A 24,767-nucleotide genomic window follows, 5' to 3' on the forward strand; every position below is an offset into this window, starting at 1 on the left:
AACATTAAAACACCTTTGATAATACCTTTAATCCAACCCATGATTCCTTAAAGCAGAAGCATTCTGATGCAAACAGAATATGAAACAGCTGCAGAACTTAACTGCCTAAGTGATGGCTAATAAAGCTTGTGGTTGCACTACCCATCTCGCTTTTTCTGCTAGCAGTTCTAGTTTCAACTGAACTGCTCCTACAAGTCTTGGATTTACCCCCAGGCTACAAACTGCCCCAATACTTTTTCCCACTCCTCAGCTTCAGTGTCCATCCCGCCACTCCACCGGGGGGGGGCACTAGGAGCCAAACTGGAGGGCAGCTTCATCTGAACACGGGTAAAACTTTTACATGAACCTGACAACAATAAATATACAGAACACCGTCTGCCCTCAACACACACACACACACACACACACGGGATTCCACAAGCACACTCCACACAACTACAGTATTTGAAACACAAAATCCAGACAATCATTACTCCCTCTACATGGTTCCACATACAGAATGTGGCACAAGGACCCTGTAGAGACTATCAGGAAACCAGCTCCGAGAAGCATCATTGCAGTGCGAGGTGGCTGGCTCAACATTAGCGGGCGTCCCCGCAGAGGCTCTGCCTCCCTCACATCGCATGAGGCTTGGGCTTTTATACTGACCAAAATGCACACTCATTCTGACACAGGTGGCCAGCCTACATCGAAAGAGGTGACAGCAATATCTATAAAGGTTTCCAAGGGTTGATACAAACATGGACATACTTGTATTTACCAACTTTTAGTACATGAGTATCACAGAGAGACTGTATCAAAAGAAGTTGTATATGGGGTCCCAAGTCCATGGTCTGACACATTCTGCCCAATAACCCTGATAACAGCATGCAAGAGACCTTCCCATCTTGGGTGGGAAGCACAGACACCATCACACACACCACAGGAAACCGTGCAATACATCTGCATCGCCCACCCGACTCGCTTCTCCATTTACAGCTGCTCATTTATCATGAGGATCTGGGGAAATATAAAACAGGCTTCTTTTCCAGATGAATAGGCTCCAGGTCAAAAGGACTATCCAGGTCAGCATTGGAATTTTCAGGTGTCAGAATCTCAGAAGCAGCAACAGCAAACTGATGAATGTGCACAGGATCCTTATCACGGTCAATAGGACCCGGGTCGAAAGGATCATCTTCATCCCCATCCTTAGTCTTCACAGTCGCAGTGGCAACCGGCAGAGGTTTGAGGAGGGGGGGCATGCTGGTCTCCATGGTCTCATTTTTTGACTTTAACGTCCCTAAAACATTTCTCTAAATGACTAACAAATTTTTCACAGTATCATTGCCTTTCATGGCTGCATTCCACAGTTTAACTCCTGCCTCATTCCACAAAGAGATCTCAAATACGGTAGACTCAATCTCTGGGTAATGCGTCTTCAACCATTTCAGCATTAAGTCTGTCTCTAATGGTTGCTTCCTTCACCTTAAGAAGGACTGAAAACACCCATAAATCAGAGGCTTCTTCCTTAATAATTTTTTCCCAAGTTTCAAGATAAAAGGCTTTGCCGACTCCCACAATTAACTCCTCCTTACTCCACAGCAACAATCTCTTTTAGCATAGCTTCATCATAGTCTGTCCCTCTCACAGAGAGGGTATGTTGGAAGAGCTTAAGCATTGCTTCTTCTTCTTTACTTAACAGGTTTCCCAACCTTAAGCTCCCTTCCAACCATCCGGCTGCTCACCTTATTTGCACTGTGCAGTGTCTTCCAGGCTCACAAGGCTCCGATCCAAGGATTTCACCTACGAGTCTTCTGCCTCCCGATCTTGGTCCAGCCAGATCGATTCCAGCCAATTTCTTCACAGCCCAGCGATTCACACCCTCTTCCGTTCCAATGTGAATTTATAGAGGGTCCCTGTTCGGGCGCCACTTATCGACGCAGTAGTCACGGACAACACAGAGACGATCAACGTGATCAAACGATTGCCAAAGTTTATTCAAATACAGTGCTCCTTTTATACCCTTACACCCTTAGGTTTCTTATGTAACAGCCTTGGATACTGAGCTCTAATTGGTTAGTCTAGAGGTTACTACTGTTGACAAAGCTAATATTTATAACTTGTTATAATTGCAATTAAATACCTTACTTTAAAAATACAGTGGGAAACTACAACCTTGGCTGGGATCATTCTCTGCACATTTTCAGTGGAAAATTACAGAGGCCTAACAAGACAATTGACCTTGCTTATGCCTGCCAAGAAACTTCTCACTTTACAGTAATAAGACTCAGGGTATCGGGATCACTCACTACGTGGCCTTGGCTCTTTAAGAATTCCCACAAGATATCACTTACACTATCACTCATATTGATTATTTTGACTGTTTTGGGATAAGGGGAAGCAACAAAGCAGATTTTTTGCAAAGTAAACACTTTTTAGAGATTGCAGCAACATGAATACCAACAAAATCTGGTCCATAATTCCTGTGAATCAAGGACTACATGCATTTCATAGAATCATAGAATCAATTAGGTTGGAATAGACCTTTAAGGAAATCAAGTCCAAACATTACCCCAGGACTACCAAGACCACCACTAAACTGAGTGCCTCATCTACATCATTTCTGAACACTTCCAGGTACAGTGACTCTACTACTTCCCTGGGCAGCCTGTTTCAATGCCTTATAACCCTCTCTATGAAGAAATTGTTCCTAATATCCAAGCTAAACATCCCCTGACACAGCTTGAGACCGTTACCTCTCGTTCTATCACCTGTTACCTGGGAGAAGAAACCAAGCCCAACCTCATTACAACCTCCTTTGAGGTAGCTGGAAAGAACAATAATATATCCCCTGGGACTTCTCTTCTCCAGACTCAACACCCCCATTTCCCTCAGCCATGCCTTATCCGACTTGTGCTCCAGACCCTTCACCAGCTTTGATGACCTTCTCTGGACCCACTCCAGCAACTCAATGTCTCTAGTGAAGGGCCCAGAACTGAACACAGGATTCAAAGTGCAGTGATGAAATTATTACAAGGAGGGCAAGGGCAGTAAAGAGAGACTTCAGGGCCCTGGGACGGCTGGTTAAAGGGTCTGGAGCGCAAGTGGTGTTTGCCTCCATACCTGTTACAAGCAAGGGTGAAGAGATAAATAGTAAGAGTCTGCAGATTGATGTATGGCTACGTGACTGGTGCCAAAGGCAGGGTTTTGGGTTTTTCAGTCATCGGCTGCTGTATGAGACACCTGGTTTGCTGGTGGCAGGTGGGATACACCAGTCCCAGAGAGGGAAATAGTTTTTGGGGCAGGATTTAGCAGGGCTTATTGACAGGGCTTTAAACTAGATATGAAGGGGGGAGGGGATTTAACTGGGCCTGTTAGAGACAAGCCCAAGAGAAACATGCTAGGGTTTGAAGGATGGTGGACTAGGGAGGACTATCAATCTACTGTTTCATTTGTGGGAAAGGAGAGTTGTTTAGACCCTCTCCTGCAGAGGAAAAAGGGTACTAGGGCAAGAGTTAGCAGAGCTCACTCACAGAGCTTCAGGTTAGATTCAGAGTGTGAGGGGGTTGTAGCTGAACTAGTGGGGCATTGTTCTAGTATTAATGAAGAACAGAAGGCCTCCCGCCTCCTGAGAGTGCCATCAGTGTGCTCTGCTCGCTCCCTGAAATGCCTGTACACCAATGCACGCAGCATGGGGAATAAACAGGAGTTAGAAGTCTGTGTGCGGTCCAAAGGTTATGATCTGGTGGCAATTACTGAGACATGGTGGGACAGCTCACATGACTGGAATGTGGTCATGGATGGCTATGTGCTTTTTAGGAAAGATAGGTCAGCAAAGCGAGGTGGTGGAGTTGCTCTTTATGTGAGAGAGCGACTAGAATGTATTGAGTTCTGTCCAGGGGCAGATGAGGAGCAAGTGGAAAGCCTGTGGGTACAAAATAAGGGGCAGACTCGTATGGGTGATACAGCTGTGAGGGTCTATTAAAGACCTCCTGATCAGGATGAAGGAGTTGATGAGGCTTTCTCCAGGCAACTAGAAGCAGCCTCACAACTACATACCTTGGTCCTCATGGGGGATTTTAACTACCCTGATATTTGCTGGGAGACTCACATAGCCAGTCATTCACAGTCCAGGAGGTTCCTCCAGTGCATTGATGATAACTTCTTAATGCAAATGGTGGACAAACCAACTAGGAGAGGAGCGCTGCTAAATTTAGTACTCGCCAACAAGGAGGGTCTGGGTTGAAGTGGTGATGGTCAATGGCAGCCTTGGCTGCAGTGACCATGAGATGGTGGAGTTTAGGATCCTGAGTGGGAGGAACAGAATACCTAGCAAGGCCACAGTTCTGGATTTCCGAAGGGCCAACTTTGGCCTCTTCAATCAACTGCTAAGGGAAGTCTCATGGGAAAGGGTACTAGGTGGTAAAGGGGCTCAAGATAGTTGGTCAGCATTCAAGGACCACTTCTTCCAAGCTCAGGATCAGAGTGTCACAATGGGCAAGAAATCAAGTAAGAGATCTAGGAGACCGGCATGGTTAAACAAGGAACTCCTGGGCAAATTCATGTGGAAAAAGAGAATCTATGGATTATGGAAGGAGGGGCTGGCCACCTGGGAGGAATATAGAACAGTTGTTAGAGGATGTAGGGAGGCAATCAGGACAGCTAAGGCCTCCTTGGAAATTAATCTTGCAAGTCGGATTAAGGACAATAGAAAGGGCTTCTTCAAATACATAGCAAATAAAACTAACACAAGAGGCAATATAGGCCCACTGCTGAACAACGTGGGTGCCCTGGATGCAGCGGATATAAGGAAGGCAGAGGTGCTGAATGCTTTCTTTGCCTCTGTCTTTACTCCTGCAGACTCTCCCCAGGGGCCCCAGATTCCTGTAGCCCCAGAAGGAGTCAGGACAAAGGAGGAGTTTGCTTTGGTAGATGAGGATTGTGTTAGGGAACAGTTAAGCAGTCTGGACATCTATAAATCAATGGGTTCGGATGGAATAGACCCACGGGTGCTGAGGGAGCTGGCAGAGGTCATTGCTAGGCCACTCTCCATCATCTTTGGTAAGTCCTGGGAAATGGGAGAGGTGCCTGAGGATTGGAGGATGGCAAATGTCACGCCACTCTATAAGAAGGGCAAGAAGGAGGACCCGGGTAATTATAAACCTGTCAGCCTTACCTCCATCCCTGGAAAAGTGACGGAACAACTTATTCTTGATGCCATCTCTAGACAGATCAAGGATGAGGGGGTCATTAAGAGCAGCCAACATGGTTTTACCAGGGGGAAGACATGTCTGACGAAGCTTATAGTCTTCTACAAGGAAGTGACTAGGTGGAGGGATGATGGTAGAGTGGTAGATGTGGTTTTTCTTGATTTCAGTAAGGCATTTGATACTGTCTCCCACAGCATTCTCATAGACAAGCTAAGGAAGTGTGGGCTTGACTATCAGGTAGTGAGGTAGATCAAGAACTGGTTGAAAGGAAGACGGTAGAGAGTTGTGGTCAATGGGGCGGAATCTAGCTGGAGGTCTGTGACTAGTGGAGTCCCTCAGGGGTCGGTGCTGGGACCAGTGCTGTTTAATATTTTCATCAACGACCTGGATGAGGGAACCGAGTGTACCCTCAGCAAGTTCGCTGATGACACTAAATTGGGAGGAGTGGCTGACACACCAGAAGGCTGTGTTGCTATTCAGCGAGACCTGGACAGGCTGGAGAGTTGGGCAGGGAGAAAGTTGATGAAATTCAACAAGGGCAAGTGTAGAGTCTTGCATCTGGGGAAGAACAACCCCATGTACCAGTACAGGTTGGGGGTTGACCTGCTGGAAAGGAGTGAAGGGGAAAGGGACCTGGGGATCCTGGTGGATAGGAGGATGACCATGAGCCAGCAATGTACCCTTGTGGCCAAGAAGGCAAATGGCATCCTAGGGTGCATTAGAAAGGGGGTGGTTAGTAGGGCAAGAGAGGTTCTCCTCCCCCTCTACTCTGCCTTGGTGAGGCCACATCTGGAATACTGAGTCCAGTTCTGGGCCCCTCAGTTCAAGAAGGACAGGGAATTGCTTGAAAAAGTCCAGCACAGAGCCACAAAGATGATCAAGGGAGTGGAACACCTCCCTTATGAGGAGAAGCTGAGGGAGCTGGGTTTCCTTAGCTTGGAGAAGAGGAGACTGAGGGGTGACCTCATCAGTGTTTACAAATATGCAAAGGGTGGGTGTCAGGATGATGGAGCTAGTTTTGTTTCAGTGACATGTAGTGATAGGACAAGGGGCAATGGGTGTTAAACTGGAGCATAGGAGGTTCCATGTTAACATCAGGAAGAACTTCTTTACTGTAAGAGTGACAGAGCACTGGAACAGGTTGCCCAGGGAGGTTGTGGAATCTCCTACGTTGGAGGCATTCAAGGCCCGCCTGGACAAGTTCCTGTGTGATGTACTCTAGGTTTCCCTGCTCTTGCAGGGGGGTTGGACTACATAATCTTTTGAGGTCCCTTCCAACCCTCGGGATTCTGTGATTCTGTGAATGGAGTCTTGGGTGATATGGTTTTGTGTGAGGTGTCCCTGCCCATGGCAGTGGGCTTAGAACTAGATGATCTTAAGGTCCTTTCCAAACCTAACTGTTCTGTTCTATTTTGATATTAACACTAACATCACATAACACAAGGAACAGTTTTAAGACCTGGCAATTACCTTTCTCCATTCTAAACATTTTTCTTCCCTAAGATGAACCACCTAACTTTCATCTAATGACAGCTTAAGAAACAAAGGGACTGTACTGTGTGCTAAAAGAAACGGTCTTTCTCCCTATCAGAAAATTATGAAAACATCAAAATGAAGTATTTTCAACATAAAATTATAATTCACCTCTCTAAGCAACTAGATCAAGACACTGGTCATCAATGGTTTTCTGCTGAAACACATCAAGAGTTGCTAATAAAATTATATGAGTTCCCCCCCCATCACTCTTGCCCTACCCAAAACCAGACTGGTTAAAATACAACTTTCCACAAAAATATAAGACAATTTCATCCAATACAGATTCGCTCTGGTTGAGAGAAGTAAGCAAACTCCTGTGATTTGAGGTTGAGTTTTCCCATCTCACCCAAAGGAACAAAACCAATCACCTCCAAGTCTAATTACTTCCTAAAACAAGGAACCAGAACTGCAAATGCAGAGATCTAAGAAACCAACTTAGGACAATAGCTACTCGATGTATCAGCAGTGTATAACCCAACTAGGTCCCCTTAAGTAGCAGTATAACATAGAGACTTAAATGTTACTTCTGATATTTTCCAAATTGAGAGGAGCACAGAAGAATAAAATACTTAGGGTTGGAAAGGACCTTAAGATCATCAAGTTCCAACCCCCAGCCATGGGAAGAAACATATCACAATAAATCTTGTCACCCAAAGCTCTGTGCAACCTCACCTTGAACGCTGCCAGGGATGGAGCATTCACAACCTCCCTGGGTAACCCATTCCAGTGCCTCACCATCCCTACAGTAAAAAACTTCCTCCTTATATCCAATCTAATCTTCACCTGCTTAAGTTTTAGCCCATTACCCCTTGACATATCACTACAGACCCTAATAAACAGTCCCTCATCAGCACCCCTGTAGGCCCCCTTCAGGCACTGGAAGTCTGCTATGTGATCTCCATGCAGCCTTCTCTTCTCCAGGCTGAACAGCCCCAACTTTCTCAGCCTCTCTTCATATGGGAGGTGCTCCAGGCCCGTGATCATCCTCATGGCCCTTCTCTGGACTTGTTCCAACAGTTCCATGTCCTTTTTATGTTGAGAACACCAGAACTGTATACTACACTCTATGTGAGGTCTCACAAGAGCAGAGTAGAAGGGCAGGATCACCTCCTCTGACCTGCTGTTAAGGCTCCTTTTGATGCAGCCCAGGATGCAGTTGGCTTTCTGGGATGCAAGTGCACCCTGCCAGCTGATGTTAATTTTCTCATCAACCAACACACACAATTCCTTCTCTGCAGTGCTGCTCTGAATCTCTTCTGTACCCAACCTGGAGGTGTGCCTGGGATTGTTGCAACTCGGGTGTAAGACCTTGCACTTGGCTTGGTTGAACTTCATGAGAGATGCATAACACAAAACTACTACAACAACCACGAATAATAGTAATGATAAAGAAAATAAAGTAAGGCAATATTATCGCTCACCACCCACAGATCAATACCGAGCCAGACTCGAGCAGCAACCTGGGCCTTCTGGGTAACTCCCTCCAGTTCATATACTGGACATGACATGCTGTGGTATGAAATACCCCTATGGTTAGTTTTGATCAGGTGTCCTGTCTCTGCTTCCTCCCAGCTTCCCCTCCTCCCTGGCAGACCATGAGACTCAAAGTCCACAGTCAGAGTAAACATTACTTAGCAATTACTAAAAACATTGGTTATGACTGTTGTTCCCAGGCTGAATATCAGAAACCCAGCACTACATCAGCTACTAAGAAGGAGAAAAATGACTGCAACAGCTGAACATAGGCCAGCAACCACCTGTTATACCACACCATCCACATCATGGTCAGATCTCACATTTTTCAATATACCACTGCTTTTGTCTCATGCGTGTGTCTATATACACACCACCCAAGTGAGAGATGTCGTGGTTTAAACCAAGTCCCCCAACTCCCGGAGAGTTAGGAAGGAGAATCCAAAGAATGTAGCCCCCACGGATTGAGATAAGAACGGTTTAATTGCTAAGGCATAACACAAAACCCCTACGGCCATTTACTACTACAAATAATAATGATACAGCAAACAGCAAGTGAAAAGAATACAACACCCCACCAGCCACCGACCCATAACTCACTCCACCCTGCCTGGCCAAGCACCATGTGCTCCCTCCTCCATTTTCCTCTCCAGCTTCCCTTTCCCAGTATGCATCCTGGGCATCACGTGCTATAGTATGGAATACCTCATCGGCTAGCCTGGGTCAGGTGTCCTGTCTCTCCTTCCTCCCGGACTCCCCTCCTCCACCTGGCTGGAAAAAAAAACCTTGAACAAAAAAAAACACCCTTAAAACATGCTCAAACCATGACAGAGATGATATTTTAGTCCGTGGACCAACCCCTATAAAGCTGCTGAATTCATACAATCCATACTGTCAGGCTCCATCTCTTCTAAAAAGTCGTTCAGAGAAGGAGAAACAGTGTCCACTGTGGCCTGCTGATGATACCACAGAATTCATCTGGTCACTGCTGAGCATATCTGATTTTGTCAAAATACATCCCAACAAAAAATTATGATCCAAGGGAAGTCAGGGGCAGTCAGTCATGAAATGAAGACAGCTAGTTGGTGGGCTATAAAAGTGTTACATAACAGGCAACAGCATATAACTGAGTTCATTGGCTGTTTTTCCCTAAAACCAAATCCCCTTGAAGTACACATCAGACTTCCCAATCTTCCTGCATTACCCACCACGTATATCCAGGTCCCTAATGAAAAGCAATCCCACAAGTGGGTTTGCCTTTACCTGAAGCAGGAATAACCCAGACTGTCTTCCCCAGCAAATTCTTTATGTGTATCACAGGAAATTTATCCCCTTCTACAGTATGTAAAAGTTCTGACTGGGCTGGGCCAGCCCTGTTGGCAGATCCTCTGGAGTTGACCAATCAGGAGGCTTTTGGTAAATGTGTACCCCAGTATTTGAAAGTCCCACCACACTCTCCATGTAATTTGTAACAGCCCATTGTACCATTTAATTTTCCCAGAGGCTGGTGCATGGTAGGGGATGTGACATACCCACTCAATGCCATGTTCTTTGGCCCAAGTGTCTATAAGGTTGTTACGGAAATGAGTCCCATTGTCTGACTTACTTCTTTCTGTGGTGCCTTGTCTCCACAAAATCTGTTTCTCAAAGCCCAGGATAGTGTTATGGGCAGTAGCATGGGGTACAGCATATACCTCCATCCATCTGGTGACTGCTTCCATCATGGTAAGCACATGGCGCTTGCCTTGGTGGGTTGGTAGGAATGTGATACAGTCAGTCTGCCAGGCCTTGCCATATCTGTTCTTCAGCCATCATCCTCAACACCAAAGAGGTTTTAACTGTTTAGCTTAATTGCAGCACATGTCTCACACTCATTAACAACCTGGGCAATAGTGTCCATTATTAAGTCCACCCCTCAATCACGAGCCTGTCTCTATGTTGTATCTGCGCCCTGATGACCTGGAGTGTCATGGGCCCACCGGGCCAAAAATAATTCACCCTTATGCTTCCAAACTAAGTCTATCTGAGCCACTTCAGACTTAGCAGCTTGATACACCTATTGACTGTTCTGATACTCCTCAGAGGTTGGACTCTTGAGTACATGAGCATCTACACAGCTTACCTTCACCACCCATTTCCGCAACTGGGTAGAAACATCTTGTTACAGTACAGCAGCCCAGATGGGTTTATCTCTGCACTGCCAGCCACTGTTCCCTCTGGTTTAACCAATCCTACAGGGCATTTGCCACTATCCATGAGTCACTGTACAGGTAAAGCAGGGGCCACTTTTATCATTCAGCAATGTCCAAGGCCAGCTGGATGGCTTTCACCTTGGCAAACTGACTCGATTCACCCTCTCCTTCAGCAGTTTCAGCAACTTGCCTTCGGGGACTCCATACAGCTGCCTTCCATCTCCGATGCTTTCCCACAATACGGCAGGACTCATCAGTAAACAAGGCATATTGCTTTTCCCTTTCTGACAGTTTATTATATGGTGGGGCCTCTTCAGCACGCATCACCTCCTCCTCTGGTGACATTCCAAAATCTTTGCCTTGTGGCCAGACTATGATGAATTCCAGAACTCCTGGATGACTGAGATTTCCTACTCCAGCTTCTTGTGTAATTAGTGCAGCCCACTTACTCCATGTAGCACTGGTTGCATGATGTGTAGAAAAGACCCTGCCTTTGAACAACCAGCCCAGCACAGGCCACTGGGGTGCCAGGAGGAGATGTGCTTCAATACCAATCACTTCTGAAGCAGGTCAAACCCCTTCACAGGCTATCAGTATCTCTTCTTCTGTTGGGGTATAGCTGGCCTCAGATACTCTGTATCCCTGACTCCTAAACAGGAGCGGTTGACCTCGAGTGTCCCCTGCAGCTTTCTGCCAGAAGCTCCAGGTAGGACCATTCTCCCCAGCTGCAGTGTAGAATACATTTTTCACATCTGGAACAGTCTGGACTGGTCCAAGGGCTACTACATGAACTACCTCACATTTAATTTGTTCAAAAGCTTGTTGTTGCTCAGGGTCCCATTTGAAATCCTTCTTCAGGGTCACATGACAAAGACGGCTTACAATCACACTCATTTGGGATGTGCATTCTCCAGAACCTCACAGCACATAAGACAGCTTGTGTTTCATTCTTATTAATTAGTAGAGACATTGCTGTTACCTTGCTGATCACATCTGTGGGGATCTGGAAAAATACATCTTGCCATTTTATTCCGAAAAATTGAATCTCCTGTGCAGGTCCCCTGACCTTACTCCGTTTTGTTGCAAAACCGGCTTTCAGCAGGATATGGATTATTTTCCTCCCTTTCTCAGAAAGCTCTCCCTCTGTATTGCCCCACACAATACTGTCAGCAATGTACTGCAGATGTTCTGGATCTTGTCCCTGTTCCAGTGCAGTCTGGATCACTCCATGGCAAATGGTAGGCTTCTTTCCACCCCTGGGGCATTTGGTTTCAATTGTACTGGACACCCCTCCCAATAAAAGCCAACTGTGGCCTGGACTTTGTTGCCAAAGGAATTGAGAAAAACGCATTGGGAATATCAATTGTGGTATAACACTTGGCTGCCTTTGACTCCTGTTCATATTGAATTTCTAACACAACAATACAGCAGCACTCAATAGTGGTGTGACTTAGAAACACAGAATAGTTAGGGTTGGAAAGGACCTTAAGATCATCTAGTTCCAAGCCCCCTGCCATGGGTAGGGACACCTCACACTAAACCATATCACCCAAGGCTTCATCCAACCTGGTCTTAAACACTGCCAGGGATGGAGCATTCACTACCTCCCTGGGCAACACATTCCAGTATCTCACCACCCTAACAGTAAAGAATTTCTTCTTTATATCCAATCTAAACCTCTGCTGTTTAAGTTTCAACCCATTACCCCATGTCCTATCACTACAGTCCCTAATGAATAGTCCCTCCCCAGCATCCCTGTAGACCCCCTTCAGATACTGGAAGGCTGCTATGAGGTCTCCACGCAGTCTTCTCTTCTCCAGGCTGAACAGCCCCAACTTTCTCAGCCTACCTTCATACGGGAGGTGCTCCAGTCGCCTGACCATCCTCATGACCCTCCTCTGGACTTGTTCTAACAGTACCATGTCCTTTTTATGTTGAGGACACCAGAACTGCACACAGTACCCCAAGTGAGGTCTCACAAGAGCAGAGTAGAGGGGCAGGATCACCTCCTTTGACCTGCTGGTCACGCTCCTTTTGATGCAGCCCAAAATACGGTTGGCTTTCTGGACTGTAAGCACACAAGTCCTTCTCCGCAGGGCTGCTCTGAATTTCTTTTTTGCCCAATCTGTAGCTGTGACAGGGATTGCTCCCACCCAGGTGTAGGACCTTACACTTGTCATGATTAAACTTCATGAGACTGGCATCAGCCCACCTCACAAGTGTGTCAAGGTTCCTCTGAACGGCATTCCTTCCCTCCAGTGTATCAACGGAACCACACAGCTTGGGGTCATCGGCAAACTTGCTGAGGGCACACTCAATCCCATTGTCCATAGGACTGGACTTCATTCAGGCCACAACAGTCTGTTAGCCTTACCTCTCCGTTAGACTTTGGGACATGCGTTGTGTATATTTGACTTCATCTCGATCTACAGATGCATTCCTACAATAGACCACCTCTAGAATGGTTGATTCCCTCAGAGATTGGTTACTTTTGTCTGTCATGGTTGACTTGGAGGAACAACTCATTACATTGTTCTTGCAGGGAAACCTTTTCTTCACAGTTGCCAAGAGCTGTCTCCAAAGGTTGAGGGACCATTTCTCTTTTGCAATGGCTTTGTCAATTCCTCCTTCCCTAATGAAGGATCCCAGCTGCTTGGCTTCCCTACCTTCTAGTTCGTGACCATCAGCCCCATTGTCCCAGCATCAGAGCAACCAGATGACTATGTGTTCACCTGGATAACAGGTGAAATCTTTTTGCATATTCAGTAGCCTGGTCAAGGTCCAGGGTCTAGAAGTCATTTCTTCCTCTGGACCTATGCAGTAATAACTGTTCAGATGCTGTCTCCAGTACTAAGTGCATTGGATCTTCAGCTTCCTTCACTGTGTATGTTGCTCTTTTTGCCTCTTGTTTGTTTTACCCCTTGCTTACAGGGGCAACCAATACTGGCACAAATTGGTCCTCTGGCTTAGCTGCAGTATCACTATGGCTGGGGTTGCTACTATGTCTGTTACTGAAACACCTTGTTTAAGTGTTTTACTAGTTCTTCTGGATTTCGCAATTATTCAGGAATGAGTTCAAAAGCACTGGAAGGGCCCACTGGCCTAGATACTTGCCCATACTATCCCACACACCCTGCCACTCATGACTCTCCAGCCTCAGGGAAAATCTCTTGGTCCTTCTGTATCATCATCTAATCCTAGACAAAACCCGAATTCAACACCGACTTAACTTTCAAGATCAGATGAGATGGTCATGGGTAAAACACACATTCTGTACGTGTGCCAACATGGCAATACCCATCGCAATGAGCAGGCAGGTCTCAAGGGTATTCTAAGGCCATCCAAAACCTTCAAAACTCTCAAGTGATACTATAAATGGTTTGGTTTGGGGAGCTGGGAAGGTAAGGGAATGCCTCTTTCATAGGTTGACCCCCAAAGAAAAAAAAAAAGTGTAATTACTAAACACTTCCATTATATACCTCCCAAAGTATAGAGGTGATGACCACACTGGGAATGCAAGCCAGATCAGTTCCATGATCAATTGAGTCTATTGTATTACAAGTCATTACCATGAAGTACAGCGAACCAAGAACCTTGGCCCAAGCCCCCCGGCCGATAAACACTAAGGCAGTAAATACTGGCTTTAAGTAAGGTTTGACATGTTGAAACTCTGAGATCAAGGGTAGCAACTTTGAGAGCAAATAAATCAGCACTGCAATGAGTGACTATTAATCCGAAACAATTGATGCTTATCACAAACACGATTAGACACACTCTGCTCAGACTTGTCATTATCTGAACCCTTCATGCCCTACGAAGAACTGTCATAGTTTAAGCCCAGCCAATAACAAAAAAACACACAGCCTCTCACTCACTCCCCCCTTCCGCCTCCCCCACTCCTGAAGGGATGGGGAGGACAATTAAAAGAATGTACCTCCCATGGGTTAAGATAAGAACAGTCCAGTAACTAAGATATAATACAAAACTACTACTGCTACCAATAATAATAACAATAAGGGAAATAACAAGGGAAGAAAATACAACCTCTCACCACCCTCCAACCAATACCCAGCCCAACCAGAGCAGCAATCTGGACCTCCCAGGTAACTCCCCTCAATTTATATACTTAACATGAAATGATTTGGTATGGAATACCTCTTTGGCTAGTTTGGGTCAGGTGTTCTGTCTCTGCTTCCTCTCTGGCAGGGCATGAGACTCAAAGTCCTTGGTCAGAGAAAATATTACTTAGCAACACCTAAAACCATCGCTGTTATCAGTGTTGTTCCCAGGCTGAAAGTCACAAACACAGCACTGCACCAGCTGCTAGGAAGATGAAAATTGACTGCTATAGCTGAACCCAAGACACAGAAATGTTAACTTGTCAGAATATGAAAACACAATGTATTGGAGCAGCAACAGTCTTAGAGCTTTATTCAGCTGTCTCTTGGGATATTTCCTCAGACTACATCCTTCTTCCAGAATAAGGTACATTGGTTCATATATAGTAAAACAGTGAAGAGTGAGAGGAAATTAAAATAAGCATGTGAAAGATATAGTCTTGTAACACTTATCAAAACTATGATAAACACATTTAATCTTACCTTGTCAACTTAGGTGTGGTGGGGTTTTTTGTTGGTTGGCATTTTTTTCCTGTATTTACATTTTCTTTGTGTGTTTTGAGGGTGGGGTTTGCTTGTGGGATAGGTTGCTTGGTTTTAAATGAGCTAAACCGGCTTAGGGACTTACAAACAAAGCACTTGTTAAAAGTAAACTCATCAACTTATTTTTTTGTCAGTTTAGATATACACAATTGAGTAGCTACCTAGAAAGAAACTAACACCTATGAGCCTAACAGGATTCATATATGTGACATTATGCCCAAGTAGAATCACAGAATCAAGTAGGTTGGAAAAGACCTTTAAGATCATCAAGTCCAGTCCCAGGACAGCCAAGACCACCACTGAACCATATTATCTAGGACGTCATCTACACAGCTTATGAACACTTCCAGGTACAGTGATTCCATCACTGCCCTGAGCAGCCTATTCCAATACCTGATCATCCCTCCTGTGAAGAAATTTTTCCTATCTAAACCTGTTAACTGTCCCTTCTTCCCGAGGTGATAAGTTCCCCCCCCCCCCCATGTTCAAGCAGTATCTCCACCAATTTCATATTAAAGTGCTACAAGCAAATTTCTGATCAGATTTTTACTGACTTCAATGTTACTACTATACTATATTTTAATGGATATTACTATATTATACTACTATAGCATCCAAGAAAAACATTACAACTACCAATTAACAGAATTACCTGATGAGTAACACAGAAAAATAGCATTAATCAGAAACCAAGCTATACATCCTACTAGCAAGACTCTCTTCCCATACAACATGAATTATTGTAAATATATAGCTCAGTCTCTGTATTCAGCACTGACACAATCTTACCAGCCTTACTTTGTACGTAGCATACACACACAGAAAGTTTTTCCCCACTAATGCACCAACAAGAAGCCTGATGACTAAAATTTTACTGTTTCTATGAGAATAATTTTAATTGCCACCTCTCTTCAAAACCTCACAACCCTTTTTCTTTAAGTATGCTTAGATGCCTGCACACCGTATTACAGGAAAAGCATTAATGCAAAGGAGCCAGCTTGTGGCAGGCTAGTATCTTCAGAACAATTCAGTTTGCACTGCCTTACTCATAAGGGTGGTGAGTTAAGGAGACAGATCAAAGCAAAGCAGCCAGAAGTGGGTTTTGACAAGGTGAATTTTTCTGCTGTGATACAGTATGCACAGGGCTGGTTTGGTACATGTGCCTTAAACCTCAAGACACAGATGGATCATGTTATTTAACTGACTAAAGTGAAAAATAACTTCATAAAAGTGATACAAATTTAACCCTTCCCCTTCCTGCTCCCACCCCCAAACTATAAGAAACACTCAAGTCTCCACAAGAATTCAGCTTTCTCTGCCTACATTTCCAAGCCTTTTACCCAATTAATTTTGCATAAAAGTCTAAAAGGGAAGTTTTCTTTCATGTGTCATTAAAACTATGGAAAACACTATAACAGATGGTTAACAATGCCAGAAATTTAACTTCTAAAAATACTGAAAGCTATTTCATTAATAACTATTATTAACAACAATGGTTCCAAATGCAAGTCTCAATGGTGGTAAGTTAAAACTGATGCATTATACCAAAGAGACGGGAAATAATTTTGTTTCTTATACCCACATGCATACAGATTCCCTGCTGCTGTCAGAGAACAAAGCCTTTTCTGACCCAATACACCAATAATATATAAAAATCTCAAATACTTGTTTAACTTACTTAACATTTGTAAACTGATAGAGATAGGAGTTCTCCCCTGTTATTTAAGTAAGGCACTTTATAACTTCATTTAAGACTGTGCAGCTTTCCCTTATCAGACTCCAGCTTAGGACAAAAATGCTGTTATTTAAACAGTTGCAATCTTCCTCTAATTTGCAAGAGAGGCCATAACTTTTGCTAGTAAAAGGATTACAGCTTTGTAAATAAAATGCTGATTAGAGAACTATAGGAGATGGCCACTCAGTAGGCAAAGACTACAATCAGTACCCTGTTAGCAATCCAAAAATATTATTTTTGTCTAAAACCTCAGAAGATTTAAGCTAAATGAAACAATTCCATACGTACAACTTTGAGATTAAATTCAGATATGAGTTTAGCCCACACAAGTCCTACTGTTAGGCAAACATAGTTATTCAAGAATAGATTCTACCTCTACTTTTGAACTTTGTCACAAAATTTAAGTTAGGAAATAATGATAAAACACCCTGCACTCAAGCCAGCTACCTAGCAGAGCAACTGAAAATGCCGAGTCATTTTTTGGTGCTTTTCTTGTCTCTTTCTGGCAGACAGTTTGACATTTGTGGTAAAGATCCATGGTAAACAGTTCTGGTATGACTTCTGGACTCACCATAGGAAGAGATAACTATTACCTGATCAATATATTCACAGATACAGACAGTTCAAAAGGAAAATCTGCCTTTTTTTTTTTTTTTACATAAGGACCTGGCCATAATGAACAACACTTGCCATCTTACATATAAGCTATCATACTACATTCATGTGATCTAAACCCTCATTTATTCAGAACCTTCAATACTCTAGTGTTAAGCATTTTGTTCATGAGCATAGTGAACTGTTTTATAGTCTGATCTGATTGTTATCAGCTTCTAGATTAGTCTCAATATTTTTGGTTCCAGGTCACCTAAAAATACTGGTTTATTCTCTTCTGGATCATGACACTACATTACAAAACACAGCTAACTCAGCCAAGTTTTATTAAAGCAGAATTAATGGTTAAGACTTGCATTTCTGATGAGAGCTATAGGAAGAGAGATGATCGTATTTGGAACTGCAGTTTGATCTACCTTACATATGTATACTTCAGTAGATACGCCATAATATGACTTAACCACTCTTGAGAGATCATGAAAAATTGGCTTGGTCAGCAGTACAACTGTCGAATTTAGAGCAAGGCTGTAGGCAGATAGGGCCTGGCAGCCGGAAGATATCATGCTGTACGGAAAGATAAGACCCCTCTCCAGGTAGCCAATAGCATTTAGGTGATGATACCAGTTTTACGATGCAAACTGACAGAAATGACATCGTAAACCTAGGCTATATAACGCCGTGTTCTCTCTCAATAAACGCCATTTGCCGTTCACCACATTGGTGTCTGTGAGGATTTGGACCGAGCGGCCCAAGGGGCCGTGGCGCTGTTCCTGAACCAGGTCCTCACGCCTCTCGAAGGCAACAACTGGTGCTGAAACCCGGGAAGCTGGAAGGCGGGTACCCGGTAGACACTTGGGAGGCCCGACAGCAGGGAACCCAAGTGAACCCGGGAAGCCTGATAGTCAGGAACCCAGGGGGTCGGGAATCGCCCGGATGGGTGAACGGTGGCCGGAGCGGCTGGACCAGCCTGACAGAGGGAAGACGCTCCCGGACCTGCAAGGAGGATGGAAGCTCTTGTGAAGGTCGTATCAGAATTACGTAAGCAGTGGGATATTGATTGCAAACCTAAAGATTTTACTCTCGTTGTTGCGAGGCTTGTGCAGACTGGGGCTATTGCCCAACCGGTGGATATTCTCCACCCAGAATCATGGGATAAATGTACTCATGCATTAGCTGAGGAGACAATGTCCTCAGGTAGTGGGAAACATCTTCAGTCATGGGGGAGAGTCGTCCAGGCTCTGCGGAAGGCCCTGCAAGAGCAGGAAACCTGGAAGGTGGCAAGGGAGTGTTTGATGGACCCCGAAGTGAGGAGTCGGGGCAGCCACACAGACTTTGCCCCCCCTAGACTGTGCCGACTTCATGAGCCCGGAAGATCGGCAAGAGGGCGGCACGACCCCTCCATCCTCGGGCGCTGACAGCTCGCGGAGGGACAGAACCAGGCTGGATCCCTCTGGGGAGCGCTGCCCGAGGGAGCCGGGGGGGAGAGAGCAGAGCCCGCGGATGTCAGGGCCAGACCGCTGCCCTATGCGCCCCAAGATGGCGCCGAGCACAAAGGCGAAGGGCGGGGCGAGAATGCTCCTGGCGGGAAGAGAGAGGGAGCACCAGAAGGGGGGGGGGGGGGGGGTGCAGGGCGGACACCGATCCGAGCGGGCATCGGGAACAGTGCCCATGCTGGACACACACCCCCGAGCAGAGGGAGGGGCGAGCAAAAGGAGCGGAACGGCCCCGCCCACCGGAGAAGCGGGCGGGGTTGGAACCCGAGCAGAGGGAGGGGCGAACCCAGAGAGAGGGAACGGCCAACCCACAAAAGCGGGCGGGGGCGGAGCCCAACAAAAAGGCACCAAAAACCGGAAATAGCCGTCAGTCGAGTTCCGGCCCTGAACCAGACACGGGATGGGACGAGCGGTCCGCAACCGATTCAAGTTTAGAGGAGGAGGAAACAGAGATAAACAAAATCAGGAGCCAAAGGATTCCCACCCAAACTACAGAGGGACCACGAGGGGAAGAAATCCCTCTCACAGATTGGAAGAAAATACAAACTACGTGCGCCGACCGGAGCTCAGCAGCCACATTAGCATTCCCGGTCCGGGTGGCACCTGGGGGACAGAGGTACTATTCACCAATAAACCCCAAGGACATACAAGTGATTGTTAAGGCAATTGCAGATAAAGGGCTTAACTCTGCCATGAGTTTCTATCCACAGGACTGGATTATCGGACGTCCCTGTAACCCGTATACCCCGGTGACAAGAGAGGACGATAAGCCAACAAGCATCCAGCCCGCACCTGAAAGTTCTGCACCGATTAGATCCAAACGACAGCCAACGCAGTGCCTTTATATACTGAATAAGCTCATGTCGTTTGTAAAGAGCCGGTTAGAGAGAGTTAACATCATGTTAGTAGAACGCCGGCAACTGCTTTAAAAACGCAGCCAACAACTGCTTTAAGAATGTTCTTGTTCAAAACTTCCTTTACTTATCCCCAGTTATACCCCGTTATTCCCAGTTATCCTCCTGTTACCTCTTGCTTACTGTGCCTTATGTTTTCTATCCAAGTTTCTGATATATATCCTAATTCTGTTGTAGAGCAGAGAATAGGAGTAGAATGCATTTAGTATATTTTTACGATATATATATTCTTTAAGATTGTTACATTTTAGCCAATTTAATTAAGCATAGGGAGGGGGGAAATGTAGGCAGATAGGGCCTGGTGGCCGGAAGATATCATGCTGTACGGAAAGATAAGACCCCTCTCCAGGTAGCCAATAGCATTTAGGTGATGATACCAGTTTTACGATGCAAGCTGATGGAAATGACATCGTAAACCTAGGCTATATAACGCCGTGTTCTCTCTCAATAAACGCCATTTGCCATCCACCACATTGGTGTCTGTGAGCATTTGGACCGAGCGGCCCAAAGGGGGGCTGTCGCGCTGTTCCTGAACCAGGGCGTCACGCCTTTCGAAGGCAACACAAGGCTATTGCAAGTTCCTCGAGGATGAGATTCTTCCAAGTGCTTTTGTAAAAAAGCTTCACAATCACAGCATGCAACTGGAATTTCTAACAGTGCTGTTTTTTCTCATATAAATACTAGGTGTGGTTTTTAAACAGATAATACCAGCAAGATTAATTTAACCTAAAGGCAACTTTAGAAGTAAAAAATACACAATGAAAGCTAAACGCCCCACAAATTAACTATGCAAGCCTGGGACCAAGCCAACTATAAGGTGTTTCAGAGCATTTTGAATGTAAGAATTTACAGACCAAAGTAATCAATTTCTTAAATAATACTTGTCAGTGGGGAGAAAGGGAAAAAGAGGGCCTTACAGTGACAAGGCACACAAACAAGAATTACCACAAAGGCCAAATCAGATGAAAACTAACAAACTGCCTTACAGTATCAACTCCACAGATTATAAACACCTACTATGTAAAATATAAGCTTATCATTATGTTGAACTGCTAAACTTATCATACCAAACAGGAACTGAGGTTCAGTATACTCTCAGTCCCAAATATTTCGTGCACACAATGAGCAATTTCCCCCTTTTCCTAATGGCTGGATAAACTCTCTGCTTACATATATGCATTTAGATTATTTAGAGACTTTACAGAGTCAAGTGTAAAGTAAAAAAAAAACAAACACTATTATAAAAGTTATTAAAAATTCTGACTTATTTTTTTACCTTAATATTACACAACCACTGCCATGGCTAATACACTTGCATTGAGTGCACATTATCATGCACAAGAAACAGCAAAGTCCTTCAGTATTCAGTTTCAAAGATCCCCTTTTCTTACTTCCCAGTCTGAATCTTTTTTTCTGTAGACATATCTTCCTTACTTTCTTATACATACTGTCCTGGGTCCAACTGTAGCAGTTATTTTCCTCCTTCCTAGTAGCTGGTGCAGTGCTGCATTTTTTACTTCAGTCTGGGAACAGTGCTGATAGCAACAACTAAAAACATCAGTGTGTTAAGTAATGTTTACTCTGATCAAGGACTCTTTCAGTCTCATGCTCTGCCAGGGAGAAAGGGAAGCTGAGAGGAAGTAGACAGGACACCTGATCCAAAATAGCCAAAGCAGTATTCCATACCATAACACATCATGTCCAATACATAAACTAAAGGGAGCCACCCAGAAGGCCCAGATTGCTGCTCGGGTAGGGCTGAGTATCAGTTAGCAGGTGGTGAGCAATTTTATTGGGCATTACTTGTGTTTATTTCTTTTCCCCTTTTAGTTTTATGTTCTCTCCCCTTGTTGTTTCCCTTACCATTATTATTATTATTGGTGGTGAGAGTAGGAGTACTTTTGTATTATACCTTAGTTACTGAGCTGTTCTCATCTCAGCCTGTGGGATTTAAGAATCTTTCTCCTCCCCATCCCTCCAGGAGTGGAGGGAGAAAGAAAGGAGGGAGTGAGCGAGCAGCTGCATGGTTCCAAGTTACTGGTTGGGCTTAAACCACAGTGCTTACACACACATTCTCTGAACAACGCATTCTTATGCCAGCATCTGTACTCAACTTGAATTGATACAATGCCATACAGCTACCTCCAAAATTAAGAGCTCACAATCAGACTTCTTTGTTGATAGGCTAGCACTTAAAGATTCCCCTTAGACCCCAGTTATCTCCTAGCCCAAGATGCATGAGTTCAGTCGTATGCAGCCCCGTACCCTGCAGGTCTAAAACTCTCACGATACAAAAAAATCTTATTTCCAGCTTCCCCCTCCTACTTCCGTTTACACATTAACTCTGGACCACTTCCACCACGAAGAGCATCATTCCTACTCTACTCAAAGATCCTATGAGCAGCCCTTAACTAGGTAATGCCCTTAGCTCCCTTTTGCAACTGTCCCACGGCGGCCACTCTGAGCCTTTTATACCACATACACACACCACCCCCGAAACCAGAGGAACAGCCCGCGCCGCGGGAGCGGGGACCTCCGCAGCGCTGTCTCGCCACCTCCCAACCCCTCGCTCACTTCCACCTCTGCCGGGAAGGGTGGCGGGTCGCCCCACCCCCACCGCAGACACTTCTTCAGGGAAGATGGCGGGAAGACGGGCCTCCGGTCGAAAGTACGTGGGCTCTTACTAAAGCTCTGCCAAGACTCTCGCAGCTACTGGTAGGCTCCCGCAACCTACAAGCCTCTCCATGGACACAACACCACGGACTACTTCGCCGCATTTTCAGATTCTTGCTCGATCCCCTAGGGGCCCCCAGAGGACCCACTCCCCTCCCCGAAACATTGCTGGGCCGCCAGGTACTTACCCTTGGCTAACGCCACAGTGGAATTTTCGGTGTCGATAGTATACAAGATCCCCTCGTAGCGGATCTCAGCCTTAGAAATAAGGCTTATCTTGCTCCCGATGTAAGGCGCCCCGCCGCTCATGGTACTGGCTTCTCGGTTAGGAACAGGACCTTTTCCTTTTGAAGCCTAGCACAAACAACTAAACAAGCCCGCCTCAGAATCGTAGAAGACGTTCTACTCTTCCTACGTCGAGTCCAAACTTACTTACTTACTTACTTCCGCCGAACTCCCAGCGACGGCTTTCCCTATGCAAACTCCTTCAACATACCTCACAACAAAAGTACCCTAAAACTCCCAACATGGCAACCACACTCACCTTCTCCCAAAGCCACCCCCTCCACTCCGGCCGTGAAATGGATGCCGGGAGCGGAAAAGATCTCGCGAGAGCTGCGGGGCGGGGCCACACTACGGCATTGAGAGGAGGGCGTGGTCATCTGGGCTTCACAGTGATGAGTATCTGGCTTGTTCTCTTTCTGTGTTTAAGGTATGGTTTCCACAGTGGTTGTGTTTGGTTGTGCTTTGTCGTGTTTTCTATGCTTGGTTAGTGAATGATGTATTGGACTACAGTCGTGCGGGGCCTGCGGCTCTTTTTCTCTGGGCCGGTGTGCTAGGAGTTAAGAGCTCGCAGCTTGGAAACCTCACCCTGGTTTAGCCCGTGAGCACTCGGGGATGCGGAAGTAGGTTGGGAGACTTGGGCGTTTCGTTTGTTTTGTTTTTCTGTTTTGGCTTTTTTTTTTTTTTCCACAGAGGCCTAAGCCGCTTATCATTGAATGCTATATTCTTGTGATCATCGATAAGCGATTTAGAATCCAGTTATGTGGAGAGATGCCAAAGTTTTGATGTTGGTAACTATTTAGTTTGTATTTCAAGGGGGATTCTATTTTACTTGGCTGGCAGTCTTGAGATAGTGGGATCTTGCCAAGCAGCACTAAGCAATCCAACTGTTGATGGAATCTTGACTAAAGTGTGGAATTAATCCTGAAAAAAATCCCTTTTAGTACAAGTAAGCACAAAATAATGATTTTGAGATTGTTTTTAGGATGTGCACCTTGAATAAAATGAGACATCCTGTTGGAGGCTTTGACTGTGTGATAAACACGTAAATGTATTGGCTTTTGCAAATCATAAGTGGGGTTATGTGGGTACAACTGTACGAGTTTACAATAACAGAAACAAACCTCGATAAAGACACAGGATTAGACAACAAGTTTAAAAGGGCCAGAACTCGAGCAAAATGGAGTTACATAGCAAAAGAATTTGTAAAGGTAAAAGAAAGAGGGGCAGGGACTTGATATAAGAAAAGCTAGTGCCTGGAAAACATAAAGTACTTTTTAGCTTAACTTAGGTTGTAGAAAGAGAACAATGTTTATGTTGTTAGCTGGTGGAGTTTAGTGGCCCCACTAAATGTGAGTTAGTTGTTTCACACTGGTCCTCTAAAGTATCTTTAGCTTTAAAGAACAATGTTTGTGTTGTAAGTCTGTGGTGAGATAACAAGTTTTAGTGACCCCACTACACTTTTTCACTTTCACTTTCACACTATCCTTGTACTTACCAGTTAGTTTAGAGACAGAGCCTTCCAACCATCTGATAGCTTTGGATACTCCTTGTCTGCCCGTCCTGCTATAAATTTTGCAGGAAGGTCACACTGTTTTAAATCTTTGCTAGTTATCAGAATAAGGTGTCAGTGTCAGTCATTTGGAGTGATGGTATTTTGTTTTCCTCAGTAACCATTAACATGTGATGGAGCCCTGCTTTCCTGGAGATGGATGAACCTGCAGATGGGAAATGCTGAATGAATTCCTTGCTTCACTTTGCTTACATGTTCAACTTTTGCTTTAACTATTAAACTGTCTTTATCTCAACCCATCAGTTTTCTCACTTCTACCTTACCAGTCCTCTCCCCCATCCTACTGGGGGGTGGGAGGGTGAATGAGTGCGTATGTGGTCCTTAGTTGCCAGCTGGGATTACACCATGACAGTCCTTTTTGGTGCCCAACATAAGACACGAAAGGTTTGAGATAATGACAGATCTGATTGGGATGTGCTAGATGGAATTTATAG

The 24,767-nt window shown here is 45.1% G+C and overlaps 1 protein-coding gene and 1 long non-coding RNA gene across 4 annotated transcripts in view; one reads left to right on the forward strand and one right to left on the reverse strand.

Annotated features, from left to right (window-relative positions):
- LOC117438176 (protein LSM14 homolog A-like) overlaps window positions 1-23,053 on the reverse strand; it is a 45,362-nt gene extending 22,309 nt beyond the window's left edge. For all 3 annotated transcript variants that reach the window (XM_034073642.1, XM_034073641.1, XM_034073640.1), the window contains exon 1: window positions 22,667-23,053. In XM_034073642.1, coding sequence (XP_033929533.1) covers window positions 22,667-22,787 — 121 coding nt within the window. In that variant the 5' untranslated portion in view covers window positions 22,788-23,053. The remainder of the gene's footprint in view (window positions 1-22,666) is intronic.
- Window positions 23,054-23,123: 70 nt separating this feature from the next.
- Window positions 23,124-24,572, forward strand: LOC117438179 (uncharacterized). The gene is made up of 3 exons (XR_004550659.1): window positions 23,124-23,190; window positions 23,454-23,551; window positions 24,431-24,572. It is a non-coding gene; the product is annotated as an uncharacterized lncRNA (long non-coding RNA).
- The last annotated feature ends 195 nt before the right edge of the window (window positions 24,573-24,767 follow it).

Source organism: Melopsittacus undulatus, assembly GCF_012275295.1.
Source record: "Melopsittacus undulatus isolate bMelUnd1 chromosome W unlocalized genomic scaffold, bMelUnd1.mat.Z SUPER_W_unloc_1, whole genome shotgun sequence".
Classification (NCBI taxonomy): Eukaryota; Metazoa; Chordata; class Aves; order Psittaciformes; family Psittaculidae; genus Melopsittacus; species Melopsittacus undulatus.